At 32.7% G+C, this 16,459-nt stretch overlaps 1 protein-coding gene across 1 annotated transcript in view; it reads left to right on the top strand.

The window, feature by feature from the left end:
* The window catches only part of LOC111635138 (SET and MYND domain-containing protein 4-like), a 69,428-nt gene that overhangs the window by 35,715 nt on the left and 17,254 nt on the right, over positions 1 to 16,459 (top strand). Inside the window, exons 9-14 of the mRNA XM_023379998.1 lie at positions 1,706 to 1,811; positions 1,886 to 1,946; positions 2,018 to 2,169; positions 13,757 to 14,196; positions 14,270 to 14,343; positions 14,563 to 14,681. Of these exons, the coding sequence (XP_023235766.1) occupies positions 1,706 to 1,811; positions 1,886 to 1,946; positions 2,018 to 2,169; positions 13,757 to 14,196; positions 14,270 to 14,343; positions 14,563 to 14,681 (952 nt within the window). The remainder of the gene's footprint in view (positions 1 to 1,705; positions 1,812 to 1,885; positions 1,947 to 2,017; positions 2,170 to 13,756; positions 14,197 to 14,269; positions 14,344 to 14,562; positions 14,682 to 16,459) is intronic.

The raw sequence follows: 16,459 nt of genomic DNA, 5'->3' as shown, positions 1-16,459 counted from the left end.
AGTCTGACCCTGCCTATCCTTCTTTTTAAGCGCTCGTCTTCGCTCTTTCCTTTCTCTTACCTCTATCCCTCTAATCCATGTATGCCTGTGCATACATCATAATACACGCTCACGGTACTTTCAATTCGTCACTTTTCCGTTGTAGAGTTCCCATTTTACAATTACGTGACTCAGCCTGATGATAACGGAGAAGAGAGACAGATAGGACGTCGATATAAGTCAGTTATGATTTCACAGATTTGAGACAGCTTGCTTAATAGACCGAACAGCCCTAGGCTTTTGCCCGTGCACGCTAAGTGACTTTCATTACAAGCATTTAGCTTTCCGAAGTGTATGACAACAATTGTTTGGCATTGACGGGCGCGAATTTCGTGCCAATAAGCTGCCTCGACTTGTTCGATTATGTTATCAACTGAATTTCATATTTATTTTCACATTTTCACTTTGCGGTTCTTCTCTGTTCTTTTTCCGTTATTTACAAGTGTAGGTCATTTGATATCATCATTTATCACATACTTCCATGACACTCTTGTCTGTCGGCTACAATTGCCAAGAATTAACGTGATTGGCGAAGCGTAGTGACAGCGGGCCAATAGAGAGCAGGATCCTTGCCATAATGCAGTTTGCGTGCCAATTTTTGTACGTGCGTTAATCAAGCCGAATAGTTTGGCCGAATATTCGGTATTCGGCCTGAGGCCGAATATACTATTCGTTACAACACTAGTAATTACTAATTAGTATATTAGTATATCGTTAACCTACTTCATGTTAAATTTTCATCAATGTTAAGCATAACAAAATTTTTTAAAAATAATAATCGTCGCTATTGTATCATTAAAAAATTATTTTTAAATTATTTTATTGCTCACAAAACAAACAACCACTCATAATTAGAAAATTAAGTTTTGTTTAAATACTGGCCTCCCTTTCATGGTCGAGCCAGTGTTGCCAGCTAAAACACGCAAAAATTTAACAAAAATAATATTAAAGTATCCAAGACACAGCCAAATATAGTAGCGCCACATCACTAGTGGACATTTGAAATTTGCCGACTAGAACAGTCTGTTAACTGATGGGACAGTTAATCGGGGGTCGGATAATCGATGCTCTACTGTATATATGTTTAGGTTTAGGCACATTTATCTTATACTCACAATAGCGAGAATCAGGCTTAAGGTAAGAAAACCATACGTTAAATACATAGAGGGGCAGAACTGTGCTTTACCATGACAATTCATCTGTCATGGGTCTTTTCTGATCAGCAAATATCTGACCGAGAAGGACATGATTGTGCTTTCCCAATCTTTGATCTTGACTCTACAGACATTTTTTCCCTAAAATGAAAGAAATTGAGTGATTACAAATTCCAATCAGCCAGAAGAATTGCTGTGAAAGCCTTTAAAGATATCATAAAAAATAAAATTTACTAATAAAACAGGATAAAACTTTCCTGGAAGACATTTTTTTATGACAAATGGTACTGGTACTGGTACTAGTAATAGCATGTAGCTGCAGAATGAGCAAATGTTATTGTATCTTGTAAGAGTGAGTTGTATAATAAAGTTTATGCCAAAATTCAGTTCATTTTTGACTCTATCTTGTTTGTTTGTATGTATGTGTGCATATATGTATGTATATATAATATAATATATATATAAAATTTTTATTGGACTTCTATATAATAAAAATAAATTTATTTATTCAGATGCCACCAGTGTTCACAAGTACGATATTGTTCTGTAGCTTGTTGCAAGGAATCTTGGGACAGATATCATAAATGGGAATGTGGAAATCTTGATCTTTTACATTCTGTAATATTTTCAAAATATTTGTAGTGAAAATAAATTGATTATGACATTTTAAATGAAAAAAATATTCATTCTAGGTTGGCATTGCTCATTTAAGTGTTCGTGTTATATTAGTTACAGGATTACAAACATTAGAAGGTGAGTCATACTTACTCTATTATAAATTTATATTAAATCTTTTGAATTATAAAATTAATTACAATTTTCAGAATTTTATGATAGAACTTTGATTCCACCTGATATCTCTGTACTACCTGGATGTGATATGAATGGCTTTTATAATAGTACATATAATGCTGTTTATCATTTATTGACTCATACAGAACACATGCATGTTGAAGATTTGTTTCAGTATGCTTTGGTAAGTTTGATAATATAAACTTATGTAGCTCAGTCTATTATTTTGATTTTCTACATAAGGAACTTTCATTTGTTATCTATTTATTTTATATTGTATACAAGAATACATTTTTGACAACTGTTATTTGATGTAATATTTTATAAAGTTTATCTATGTATGTAGTTAAAGACCTCTGAAAAATTACCTGTAATAAAAAAAACACTTTTGCTTGAAAAAATTGGTCACAAAATATAGGTTTTACTGTATATACAATAGACCCCCTCCTATAAAACGGGTTCATATAATGCAGATTCATATATAGCGGCAAAAAAATTGCGACCATATTCGTATAAACACGCTAAAAGAAACTCGTAAAATACGGTAAAACATCATCGCCGACTTGTGTCGCGACAGAATTGGTCGAATCTAGACCAATAGCAAATATTGCACAAACTGTTGAGTTTAAACGAGCAGCAGAGCTTCTAAAAACCATTTATTATTTAACATCCATAAAAATTATATTTATATTAATGATGTCNATATTGCACAAACTGTTGAGTTTAAACGAGCAGCAGAGCTTCTAAAAACCATTTATTATTTAACATCCATAAAAATTATATTTATATTAATGATGTCTCCAAAGTTCAGAAAATTTTTCACAGAAAAATAATTTATCAGGAACCATGCGCCCCGCCATTTGATGCGCCACTCCACAATGAAAATAAGCTTAAGCAATGGTGTCGTCAAACGGTGCACACTTGGTAAGTAATCCTACAATTTTTTGTTTTTAGCATATTTTATATGGATTATTCCCCAAAAAAATTATAAGTGTTTTGGAAATGTTGAGTCAAATTAGTCTAGAATCAATTAATTTTATGAAAAAAACCTTTCAAACAGCTGTAGTCCATAAACTGCATACATGCCAGGCTGTGATTGGCTCATGTATTTAAGGACTTGTACAACATGAATTTCATAAAAAGCAGAATGTATCTACTGTGTTATAGAGGGGTCGCCTATACACTTATTGCCATAAAAGTATACCAAGAAGTTGTCAGAATCAAATAAAATTGTACATGTGTGAGTATAATGATGTAAGTAAGTAATCACAAAATGAAAGCAAAAGGATCATTTATTGCAGGAAAAACTATAAATGAAACGAGGTTCTAGCACCCTGTTGGATGAATACACGTTATAATACAGTTGATAGTGGAGGCATATAGGTGCTGTATGATATAATGTGGCATCTCTGTCCACAGTTACTGCAAGCAGCCCTCTAGTTAGGCCAAACTCTTAGGCATCCAGGTAATCCCAGACATGCTCAATGAATGACAAATTGGGACCAGGCAAGCCAGAAAAGTGTGGTAATGTGGCAGAGACAGTCCTGTGACACTCTTGCTGTGTGTGGTCAAGGATTGTCCTGTTGGAAATGGCTCTTGGGGGCCCTGCCATGAGAGGCAACACATCTGGCTGCAGGATGTCACTAACATGTTGCTGGGCTGTCATGGTCATGGATCACTACTAGTGGTGACTGGCTGTTGTATATGGTGGCATCCCAGACCATCATACCACCTGTGGGGGCAGTGTGCCACCACAGGAAGCGACATCACTCCAAATAAAGGGATGATGGGTGGTGTTAATGGCAGCACACTTAATGCTCACTGTGATACAGAATATTCCTCATCCAGGTGCTTCAAAATGGTACCTACACAGGTCTGTAAAGATGGTTCCATCTGTGTCTGGATGGCAGACAACAATATGGGTTGGCTATGTGTGCTTGTTGGAGGATCGTGATCCTCTCGGCTAGTGGTCTGCCGAAAGCATTCCATGCAGGAATGCATTCAAAAATATGAGCAAGAATTTTTTGGGAAATCTATGAGCTAACGACTATGAGGAAATTATGGAGAAGTTGGTAACATCCTACCAAATACATTAATGTTAGCAGATTACTGCTAGACTCTACAGTGAGAGACTTCAGAAGAATATAAAAGGAAGAAAACATTAACTGTTTCAGATTTAAATGTATAGAATTATGAAAAAGTAGTAGTTAACATAAGTTTATTTGTATCTAATTAGTCAAGTAGTCAATTAGCATTTGTATCTAATTAGTCAATTAGCAATGTAGACAATGAATATGATATTTTGAACAGAAAATGTTTTTCTTCAAAAACTTTATTTCTCTCAAAAGTGGTGGGTGTTAAACCAGTTCTGTTGCCAGATTTCATATTCAGCACTATTGAAGCTATAAAAATTGGTGAATGTTTAACGGAAGCAGAAATAAATTTTATTTGCAGAACAGTGTAGTCAGTCATGGGTTTGTCCCTCACTGTTGGGCTGGCCATGTGGAATTTTCACATTTATAACACCTAGAGGCCAAAGGGTCCCTTTTGCTGATGACCACATTTTACATTGCTATATACAAATAAAACCCAAACTCTACAGCCCTTACTTGTTGCCATGTGATTTTTGTGTTTTTGACTTAATGGAAAAAATTGAAGGATTGGGAATTTGCATTGGTAACAAAATTAAGGTGGTGGTGACACAATTAGTCCAACAATAAAATGCAAAATTTATAAGAAAGGTATAAGCCATTTGTAACATCTGTCATTCATTATTGTATGTGAACAACTTTAATACAGCTGTATCTCCAAAACTATTGAGAAAAATACCCATGTTCATGTAAAGTTTTTTGTACATATTACGCTTTTGGGATATTTATATATTTTTAGTAATATGACAAACGATTGTCAGATTAAATCAGGTTACTTTATTGGTAAAGTAGCTTGATTTAATCCAGCAATTGTTTGGCTTATTTCTAAAGTTTTTGCCTATAATGATTTGTACTATCATTCTCCAAGATGTTTCCTTCACCTTCCTACTCACCTTGTATACATATATAGAGTACTAAAAATTGAAAAATGTCACACAGAACCAATCAGAATCAGAGTTTTTTTCTATGACATGTAAATTGTTATATATAGGGTTCCTACGCACCTGAAAAGTCAGGGATTTTCATTAATGTTCGGAAAAAGTCAGGGAATTTGTCAAAAATTGTCAAAAAGTCAGGGAATTTCTCTTCTTAGCTGCCTTGTTGATCTTGTTTGCTGGATATGGATGACTAATCGTAGCTATCTGCAGGCGGCAAGAAATAATGCTGCAATCTTTAATAAGAAAATACACCAGAATCCATTTTGAAATGGCATTTTTCACCGTCCTGAAGCCATATAATTTTACAGTTTTGGATTAATAACGTTTTATGTAATAGTTTTTAATTTTAATAATTCAGCAATTATAAATTATAAAAAGATGAAATTGTTAATTAGAATAAAGGATGACTAATTAAAAATTTGTTTGCAAACTTCTAAAAGTTGAAATTGTAATTTATTAGAATGTTTACTTCAAAATAGCTAAATATATCAGTAAAACTCTGTAATTTAATCATTTTTCACATTTAAAATATTACTACACAACATAAAAAATTATAGTTACCCAACGTTTACAGTAAAATTCTGGCAATGACTTGTGGTTGGCACGAGCTTTTTATATTTGTTGTTATGATTTTCCTTGAAAGTACTGTACTGCAAGTGTATTTTTTCCCTCTCTTCCGCTTTTTCTGCAATTTTGATACATAGTTTAATAATTAGTTTAACAGAAATGACATTGGGTAACAAATATCACTGATTTTGGCAAATTTAGAGCTTAAAAACTGGCAAGATTGATGATACTTGTAATAGATATATTAAAGTTATATTTTTGAAAATCAACAGGTAATCTGATAGCTTAACCAATATTAACTTGCTTATAATTAAAATTTAAAAATTAAAAAGATTGTAAATTTTTAAAAAATTAATTAAATTACTAAAAAATTAAAATAAATTTGATTATCTTTTGTGTGAAACAACACCAAAACAATTTTTATAGTTATGTTGCAAAAGAAAGAGATTTGTAGTTACGATTCTGTGTGCTGAACTTCTATATTTTAGTAACGTATAATTGTAATTTCGTTTGATGTTTATTTCTGTATTTATTTTATTTAAATTCTGTAAGTTTTAAGTATCCCAATTTTCGTAATACTATGATGTCATAGGAATACAGTGGGAGGTTCCGGAACTCCTAAAATATAAAAATGTAAAATAATTTAATTATCAGAGAAAAAAGGAATGAACAAAAAATTTTTATAGAAACTTGAGGAATAGTCTAGACTAGGGGTGGCCAACAGTTTTTGCCCCCAGGCCGAATTGGAAAGAGAACTTTTTCCACAGGCTGAACCAGAGGCTGCCCTAGGAAGATTTTGAGGTGGTGCAAGATCTCATTGTGGTGTCACTCCGTAGAGACTAAATTGTAGATAGAGATTACAGATACATTTTTCACATTATCATGTTTTATCAACATTCTACTCTGTACTTATGAGATTTGTAATGGAGGGTTAACTCTAAACACACAGTGAGTTGTTGACTTTTTTTTATAGGCGTCAGAATTTTTCATCGAGCTATTTGGACTTCAGTATTAATATTGGAAGATTGGAATAATAATGGAAAGTAATAATATTGGAAAATTAATCGTGGGCCAATAAATTCATTAGACAGGCCAGATCCGTCCTGTGGCCGTATGTTGGCCATGCCTGGTCTAGACAGTGCAGCACCCAAGATCAGTCATTTGGATTGGAGTCGGATTTTCCATTGTTTGAAAAGACAATGATGACTTTTCCTGTGAACTCCGATTCTTCAATTGATGTAAGTAAATTGGAAAATCTATTAGATCCCATTACAAAGCATGGGTGATATATGCAGATGTGGATTGGATGTCGTTTGAATATTTTACATACTGTTGTGACAAAACGTCTTACACATTGCTATCTGATCTGGTTCATCTGTCTTTTAATATTATTATTCAAGGTTTGTTATTCTACATTCTTAAATTAAAATGGCACGGAAACAAACAAGGATTAATCTCCAATGGCTGGATCCAGCTATTCATCCAGAATTCAATTCCTGGTTAGGAATTGTAAAAGATGATGATACAAAAGCATTTTGCTGCATTTGTTGTAAAGTTTTCTCATTAAGTAATATGGGAAAGCATGCATTAGTATCACATGCAAATAGTTCTAGTCATGTTGAAATAAAAAGATTGAAGTTGGACCAAACTTCATTGATAAAGTTTCTAACCCCAACAAATTCAAACTCTTCTAATAGTCAATAAAATGTGTGTGAAACAGCTTCTGTTGTGGAAGATAGATCTAAGATCACTAATGAACAGTCTCTCACCAAATCCACATTTCTTAGCAGCACATTGATACCTTTTATGATAAAAGATGATGTATAAAAGCAGAGATAACTTGGGTATTGGCAGTTGTAAAGAAAAAGATGTCATTCAATTCATGCTCTGATATTAAAAACATTTTCAACAAAATGTTTCCTGACAGTGCTATAGCCACACAATTTCAATTGGGTCCAGATACAGTAAAGCTTCCTATATAATAAATTATGGCATAGCCCATTATTACAGAGAAACATTGATTAATGCTGTTACAATTTGCAATAATATTACTATCTCCTTTGACAAATCACTAAACAAAGTTGCTCAAAGAACTCAAATGGATCTTGTGATAAAATACTGGGACAAGAGTAAAGATAAGGTTATGACCAGATATTTAAATAGTGTCTTTCTGGATCATAGTACAGCAGATGATCTCTCTACATTTCTCAATGGGCTTTCAGACATTCATCTTGATCTAGCAAAAATTCTTCATATCTGTATGTACGGACCAAATGTAAACATAAGTTTTCTGAATTAATTAGAAGATTACATGGAGACACAGAATGTTGGTAAATCATTTGTGAGAATGGGAGCATGTGGTTTACATATAGTCCATGGTGCTGTGAAAGCTGGTTTTAAAGTAGTAGATTGGAATTTGTTACCACTGCTACGGAATTTGCTGAAAGACTCACCCACTTGGTGTGCTGAATACATTGCTATAAGCGGAAACAGATTATTTCCCAAAAAGTTTGGTTCAACAAGGTGGTTGGAGAATGGAGAGTGCTTAGAACGTGCAGCAGAAGTTGAATCTGTGAAGACATACATAAACAACAGTACAAAATTGAAAGACAGCAAAGTGGCTACAATCTTGAGGCAGGCACTCAATGATCTCTTTATTAAAGTTAAACTTTTATTTTTTCAGTCAATATGTACACAAAGTGGGAGCTTTCTCACCTGATTTCAGAGCAACAAACCTCTTGCACTCTACACTATCTGTCCAAAAGTATCCAGACATTCTCCTAAAGAAGTGGATCTGGTAGGTGATGGTCTCTGATGTGTAACCGAAAGGTATAAAAGTGTTGGTAGTGGTTTGTCAGGTCATATTTATGTGTTTGTGAGACAATGAGTACGTCAAAGGAGCTTAGTGACTTTGATCATGGCATTATAGTGGGATGCCACCTTTGTGGGAAATCATTTCATGAAATTTCAGACATTCTACAGAAACCGAAATCCACTGTGGGTGATGTAATTGTGAAGTGAAAACGTCAAGGCAGTTAAAGTGGAAAAAAATGACGTGGCAGGCCAAACAAAATTAGTGAATGCAGCTGTAAAACTCTGAAAAGGGTAGTGAAACAAAATCACACACCCTCATTGGTCGAAATCACTCAGGAGTTCCAAAGATCATCAGGCATTAGTGTTAGCACCAGGACTGTTCATCAAGAGTTAAAAAACCTGGGATTCCATGGTTGTGCAGCCACTCACAAGCCAAACATCACTCTCCAGAATGTGAAGCATTGATTGCAATGGTGCATAGCTCACCGTCATTGGACTGTGGACATGTGGAAAAGTGTTCTTTGGAGTGATAAATCTCGCTTTACAATCTGGTAGTACAATGGAGGCATCTGGGTTTGGTGGATTCCCAGCAAGTGCTTCTTATATGACTGCATTGTATCGACTGTAAAGTTTGGTGGTGGCAGCATCGTGTTGTGGGGGTGTTTTTCATGGTTTGGCCTGGGTCCCTTAGTTCCTGTGGTTGGAAACATGAACTCTAAGATGTATGTGGACATTCTGGACAATGCTGCTCTCACAACTCTATGGCAATATTTTGGGGAAGGCCCATTTCTCTTCCAGCAGGATAACTGCTCCATTCACACATCAAGAGTTGCGCAGGCATGGTTTGACGAAATGGGTGTTCAAAAACTGGACCGGCCTTCTCAGATCCCCAATCTAAATCCCATAGAACACCTTTGGTACAAATTAGGACGCAGATTACGTAGCCTGCCACTTCGACTATCCTCACTGCAAGCACTCGCTTCAGCTGTGATGGATGCCTGAAAGTCAATTCCGATGGCCACCTATCAAAAACTAGTGGAAAGTCTCCCCAGACATGTGCAGGCTGTCATCGATGCAAAAGGAGGACCAACATCATATTAATATATGCCTCAGGACTCTCCGAGTCCATACCACTGGGTGTCCAGATACTTTTGGCCAGATAGTGCTATCTTTATAAAGCAGTTGTTCAATTATTAATGAACCTGATGAGAAAGTTTGTGAAAAATGACAGGATTACCGACAAACAGTTTCTAAAAATAGATTTAAATGCTAATGAAAACTTGGTACCTCTGAAGAATTTGGATATTGGTTTTGGAGCAAAAAAGGTTTTAAACGAATTGAAAGTAAGCGACAAAGATATTCTGTGTTTTTTAAGAAATTGTCAAAATGTGCTGAAAGTGATGACACAAAAGATTATTGAGAAGGGACCTGTCACGTATAAATGTGTGAAGGCTTTGAGCAGCTTACACCCAGAATTTATTAAAATGCAATCAAATATTGGAAAATTGTATTTCAATGTTTTACTGGAGGTTCTACATGATACAAACAGGATTGATGAGAAATGTGTTGTCAAAGCAAAAGAACAGTATGATATACTCTGCAATAAAGTGTCCATAAAATCCTATTCTACAAAGTTTGAGGACTTCATATGTGAAAGGAGTGATGATGGTCTGGACACATTTTATTATGAAATTATGAAGGATGATAGGCAACTGCAAGATTATGGTATTTTGCAGGTGGTATTGATCAAATAAATATAGACCAGAAAATGTTGTTAACAGTCAGAGGATCTAGACAGCGATATATGGCATCTCTGCACCAGAAAAAAAAATATTCAGAAGCAGCAAGCATTGAGGGCTGAAGAAAAAAGAAAACTTACACAACAACTTAAGGATTTAAGTGGCCTGAGCATTAAATTGGACCAGAAAAGCAACACCGCCGCACATTTTTTGGACTTGGACCTTCGAATTAAGAATAATGTAATCACATACAAGGTCTATTACAAAAAGTCCTATATACCACTCTTCATCCCAGCTAACTCGGAGGACCCTTACTCATACAAGATTGCGGCTTTTCGGGCATTAACTAAGAGGGCTTTCACGCATCACTCTAGCTATGAAGGCACCATGGCTGAGCTAAGGCGAGTTCAGGAAATGGCCACACAGCATGGGTATAATAAGAACTTAATATATAACATTGCTCGTGCTTACACCCAGGCAAACACACGGGACAATACCAGTTCCCTTGGGGAGTCTTTGGATAATAAATGTGCAAGAAAAATCATAGCATACAACCACCATCTGGATAAAATATACAGGGAAATCTCATCCATCACCAAGACTAAGATAGCGTACAGTAGGCCTAGATCCGTTTACAACTTGCTTTGCAACAGAAAAGATGCAATTGACTTGAAACACGCACCGGGGTATATACCGTCCCTATGTGGGATGACAGATTTAACAACAGTTTGGTTTATGTGGGATCAACCAAATGCTCCCTTCACAAACGGCTTCGAGAGCATAAATACAATATTGACAATAAAAAACACACCACCGCCCTATCAACGGTTGCCACGGAACTGGGAATCACGGCTGACTTACAAAGTGCCCGTATGATCAGGATCTCTCATCATACGGATCAACTGAGAGCTATGGAGACTCTTGAAATATATAAAGCAGGTTTAAGCGGCACGTGCATTAATTACAGGGATGCAGTCGGGATATCAGGCGCGTGGAAGTTTTGTTGTGAGGGAAACCACCCCCGTAACTGATTTGTTGAATTTTCTATTTTGGTTGTGTTCGCTGTTTCGCAAATGAGTGGTTGCGCATGCGCAACGTTCCGTGTTTATTCTTAAGTTTGTTTTTCGAAATTTTGAATCGCTTAAAGTTCGTTTTTAATGTTCTGTTCCATACGCATTCGAATTCCTTATAAACATAGCCTGATGAAGACCCGGATGGGGTCGAAAACGTTCGCTGATGTATAAAGCAAGTATCACTGGAGTTACAAAGGTTTTTGTGAAAGTATATTTTCCTCTGGAGTTTAAGAAGAGTTTGGTTTCTTAAGGATTTAAAACAACACAAGAAAATGTTAAGAAAAGATTGAAAATGAGATTGAAATGAAAATAAATACACTTGAGGAGAAAAAGCTAAAACTACATTGATATAATAGTTCTTGTGTTTTGTGAATTGTAATTCATTTTTTATTTTCTAATTATCCGTATTTTGAAAAAAGAGAATTAATACTAAGAAGTTTCTCTGTATTTTGATTTTCCATTTTGTAAAAAAATAAAAAGATTTTACAATAAGTTAGATGCATTTGTTAGAGTTAATAGTATAGTATAAACTTACACCTATTTCTCTTTATATACAATCATTGATTTTTTACATAGGAAAAATGCTTTATTTAAAAAATTTTAAATTTAACTTTTTGTTAAAATTATGCTGCTGTTTAAAAAAAGTTACTCTTTTTGTTGAAAGGTTGGTTTTAAAATTGTGTTTCTAAGTCAAGAGTTCATCATTTTAAGCACAGTATAGTACTATTTGTTTATCAAAGAATACTGTTTGTTGATATTATGCTACCTCGTATTTACTAGATTTACATACAAATAATAATGATAAATGATGATAAAATAAAATGCTCATGTTTGTTTGTAAATTGCTTATTTTTTCATTACACTGAAGTTGTGGATTCTATCAAACATTTTTCTACAGGATGTATGTACTGTATTTTTTTAATGTGGCAGTCTTTGAAGCATATTAACTGTGCAAAAAGAGGGATAAATGTACTCATTGTTCACAGTAAATGCTGTTTTATTATGTCGACATTCCACACTAAGAAATGTGAAGGTCAGGGAATTTGAGTAGGAACCCTGTATATATATATATATACTGTAATAATGTGTGTGTGTGTATATATGTATGTATATATATATACACAAGCTCTACCTTACATACTGTAATAATGTGTGTGTGGATATATATATACACACACACACATTATTACAGTATGTAAGGTAGAGCATTGATTATCCAAATCAATTGGGAATTGGTGACTCGGGTTGTTCGGAAAATTGATTTTTCGGATAACCGATTATGTACGAAAAAATATATTAACTTATCCCATGTTGAAATTTGTTCAAATCCTTACACATCCTTAAGTTCCCTCTCATTTTAGCTGGCACCAGTGCTGCCAGCTAAAACATGCACACTAACAAAAATAATATTGGAGTAGCCTAAGACATAGCCAAAGATTGCAGCGCCACAGCACTAGCGGAAATTTAAATTTGCCAACTGGAAAGCTTTTGTTTAATTGATGTTTCGGTTGATTGATATTCGGATAATCAATGCTCTACTGTGTGTATATATATATACACAGTATATATATACTGTGGGTATATATATATATATACCCACTGCTAGTCTGATGAATCATGCCTGTGATCCAACAATTATATTAAGGTAGTAAATTAGTTTTTTTAATTAGTGTATGGAGCCTTAATACAATTAAAAACATTTAAAATTTTCTTTACAGCTTTCATAAAATACGCACATGCACATCAAACTTTATGGAAGAACTTAGATGCTAAAACTGACATCATTTTTTTCAAGATAGCATTTACATATTTTATATTGATGTCAAAAGCCAGTTCTCAGATACAATAACAAATTTCTTTTCTAAATATTCAAGAATTTAATAATCTAAGAATTACCTTATTTTATATATAATATATAATAAACATTGTTCTGTCTGTAACTTTTCTCATCTTGCAGCTGCATTGTTTATTAGAGAGTGTTTACTATTTCAAGGTGATTATTATTTTCATTCTTTGAATTGGGTGTAATTATTAATGGAATAAATTCAGTAACCGTTTTACTTTATTATTTTATTCAAACAACAGCACTTCACTCAATACACATACTTTATTTCAACATACAGTAAGAGTAAGAATGCTGAATAGAATGTGCAATTTCTCAGTGTAAATAAGCTTCATCTTCATCCAGTAGATAGCCCATTTACTCTTATAGATTGCTGTCTATAATTATTTTTTTTATTATAGCTATGCTGTTTATTAGAATGAATATTATATATATAAGTTTATCTACCACAAAATCTCAAAAATTATGAAACAGATGTAAAATATGTTATGTAGGGTTGCTTTTGATTAAAAAAATTATTGTTTTGTTTTTAAATATAAAATTTTATAATTAGTGTCAAATAATATAAAATCATAAACCTAAAGTAAGAAAATTCTAAATTTGTAAATTTTTTTAATCATAAATTTGTTATAAACTTTACAATGTAGACGGCAGCTCTTCTTCTCATACTCCTGGAAAAAATGGGTATTTTTTTGGCACGGACACAGCAACTCATGTTGAGAGGCATAGATCTTAAAGATCGCATGGCTAGTACTCATCTATCTGACAAAGTTTTAGAACAGGATTCTTCCCGTCCCGATACACCGTCCAGTGGCAGATCTCAATCCCCAGCATCCATTTCTGATTTTCGTCAGAGCCCCATCAGTCACCCCAAACCACCATCTCTGGAACTTTATGTTGGAGGATTAGTTTTACGTCACATTTTACAATTAGTTTGTAATGCTCATGCTATTACTGAACTTCAGACAACACCTTACATGACAGGAGGTGGATCGGTGGGAACTCAAAGGCAAGTTAGAATTGCAACTGCTATATACCCCACTGCTAGTCTGATGAATCATGCCTGTGATCCAACAATTATATCAAGGTAGTAAATTAGTTTTTTTAAATAGTGTATGGAGCCTTAATACAATTAAAAACATTTAAAATTTTCTTTACAGCTTTCATAAAAATACTTTAATTATTCGTGTTGTTAAAGATGTGCCAACAGGAGCTGAAATATTTAATTGTTATGGTTTGTATATCAATATTATAAATAAAACTAATGTTGTTTTAAATTTTATATAGAAATTTTCTAGAATATATGAAATTGTATAATGTTTTTAATGTAAGATTACATTCTATGATTATTTGACTTGCTTAAAATTTTAGTGGATAAAATATTTTAAAATTAACAACATTAAGATTTTAACTTCTGTAAAATTTTATGTAAATTTAATATTTATAATTTGAGGTCCTCACTTTCGGAGAATGGCTAGAGATGATCGCCAGAGAGCTCTGTTAGAACAATATTTCTTTTTATGCAAATGTGAAGCTTGTTGCAATGAAGATGAAAGAGAACAAAGATTTCAGGTGAGGCATCAGCTGTTTCTTATATATATATATTGTTTCTCATGACTTAAATTTTTAAGAAAATACTTTATAGCTTGTATTAGAATGTAACAATATTGCTATGGATGGATATATAAGTTATAAATTTATTTATTTGATTTTAATTAATTGAAATAGAAATTAAATCTCTAATTGATTTTAAATGTTATTTAAGTATTGATATTAAATATAATTAAATTTGTATATAGTCATACATGAAATATTATTGTACTCTGTTCTAAACTATTAAGTACTTAAAAGCTTTATTTAAATTAACAAACCAAAAAGTAAAATGTCAAAAAAACTTATATTATTAAGGTTAGGAATTGTTCCTTTAATTATTGATGTAAACAAATTGTTTACTTTAATTCTTTCTTGTTTGATAGTTTATTTGTTGTACATCAAGCATTCTTTCATTAAGTGCAACATGTAGACTAAATTTTTCTTCTATGGTCATTGAAAAATTATTGTAGAAAATTTATTGAAAATGTTGTTAATATTATGAAATTGTAATATTTTTCCACATAAATTTTGAAAAACAATGTAACTGTGTGCCAATATTATAAAATTTCTAATATAGTGATTGAGAATAATGAAACTTGTGAACTTTTAGTTTTGGATTGTTTTCAAAAATTAAGTGTTGTAAAAAACGTTTTATTTTATACCACCAAATAAGTTTATAGTGTGTTTTCCAAAAATAATAAATATTTATTGAAATATAAACTATAATTTTTTTTAATCAAAATCAACTAAATTTAAAATTTTTATTTATTTGATTAAACATTTTTCAAAACTTTTATCTTATTTTTAGATTATCATTAATATAATTTGAATAAAGAACAGTTATTAAATCATTTCAAACTATATATGAGAATGAGTACTTGACATTTTTTTGTCCATTGACTTCTAGGATATGGTTTTTTGTTGAGCTATAAAGTCTACATTATTAAGTCAAAATCACATTAATCTATTTGAAAATTCTAGGCTCCTTAAAACTTTAGTATTTAATTTATCTTGAGACTTCATTAATAATGTGTACAGTTTTTTTAACCACTTTGACCCCTTTCCCATTAATTGTATGTATAATAGTTTCCGATTCTCTGACATTGAAAAAAATAACTTTAAAAAGAACTGATATTAGTTTATTTACATGACTATTTACAAATTTATAAGAACAAATTTATATGCTACTAATACCATTAAAAAAGTCTATGTAGATGATGCCTCAACTTTCTTCCCATTGTGTACAGTGATTTACTTTTCAAATCCCCCTTTCCTTTAAGTTGTATGCATGATTAATGGATAACTCCTTGTTTATAACTAGAATGATCATTTTACTTAGGACTATTTGCACAAGTTATCATATAAACTACAGATTAACTGTAGAATAAATTTGATTTTGTCACTAATCTAAAAAATTAAGTTATGCTCATTGCACAGATTTATTTGACACATCAGTCAGCCAATTAGCCAAAAAATTCTTACTGCACAGCTGCATTACTGAGAGCAACAATAAATAAGATAAAGGAGCAAAAAATGAGTAAGCAAATGTGTTGGACAAATTGGACTACATATGAAAATATATATTAGATTTGGTGAATTCTATTTACAATATTTTAATATAAGTACTTTAAATTAAAATAATTAATAATTTCATATTATAAAGTAGTGATGGGATGATTAATTGGAAAAATTGGGCATTTTTCAAGAATGGAATTGAGCAAATCTTGTCACAATTTCTGATTCTTAAATTAATACCT

Source organism: Centruroides sculpturatus, unplaced genomic scaffold, assembly GCF_000671375.1.
Source record: "Centruroides sculpturatus isolate CEXI.00-Female unplaced genomic scaffold, Cexi_2.0 scaffold688, whole genome shotgun sequence".
Taxonomy (NCBI): Eukaryota; Metazoa; Arthropoda; class Arachnida; order Scorpiones; family Buthidae; genus Centruroides; species Centruroides sculpturatus.
This window is presented reverse-complemented; position numbering and strand designations above follow the sequence as displayed.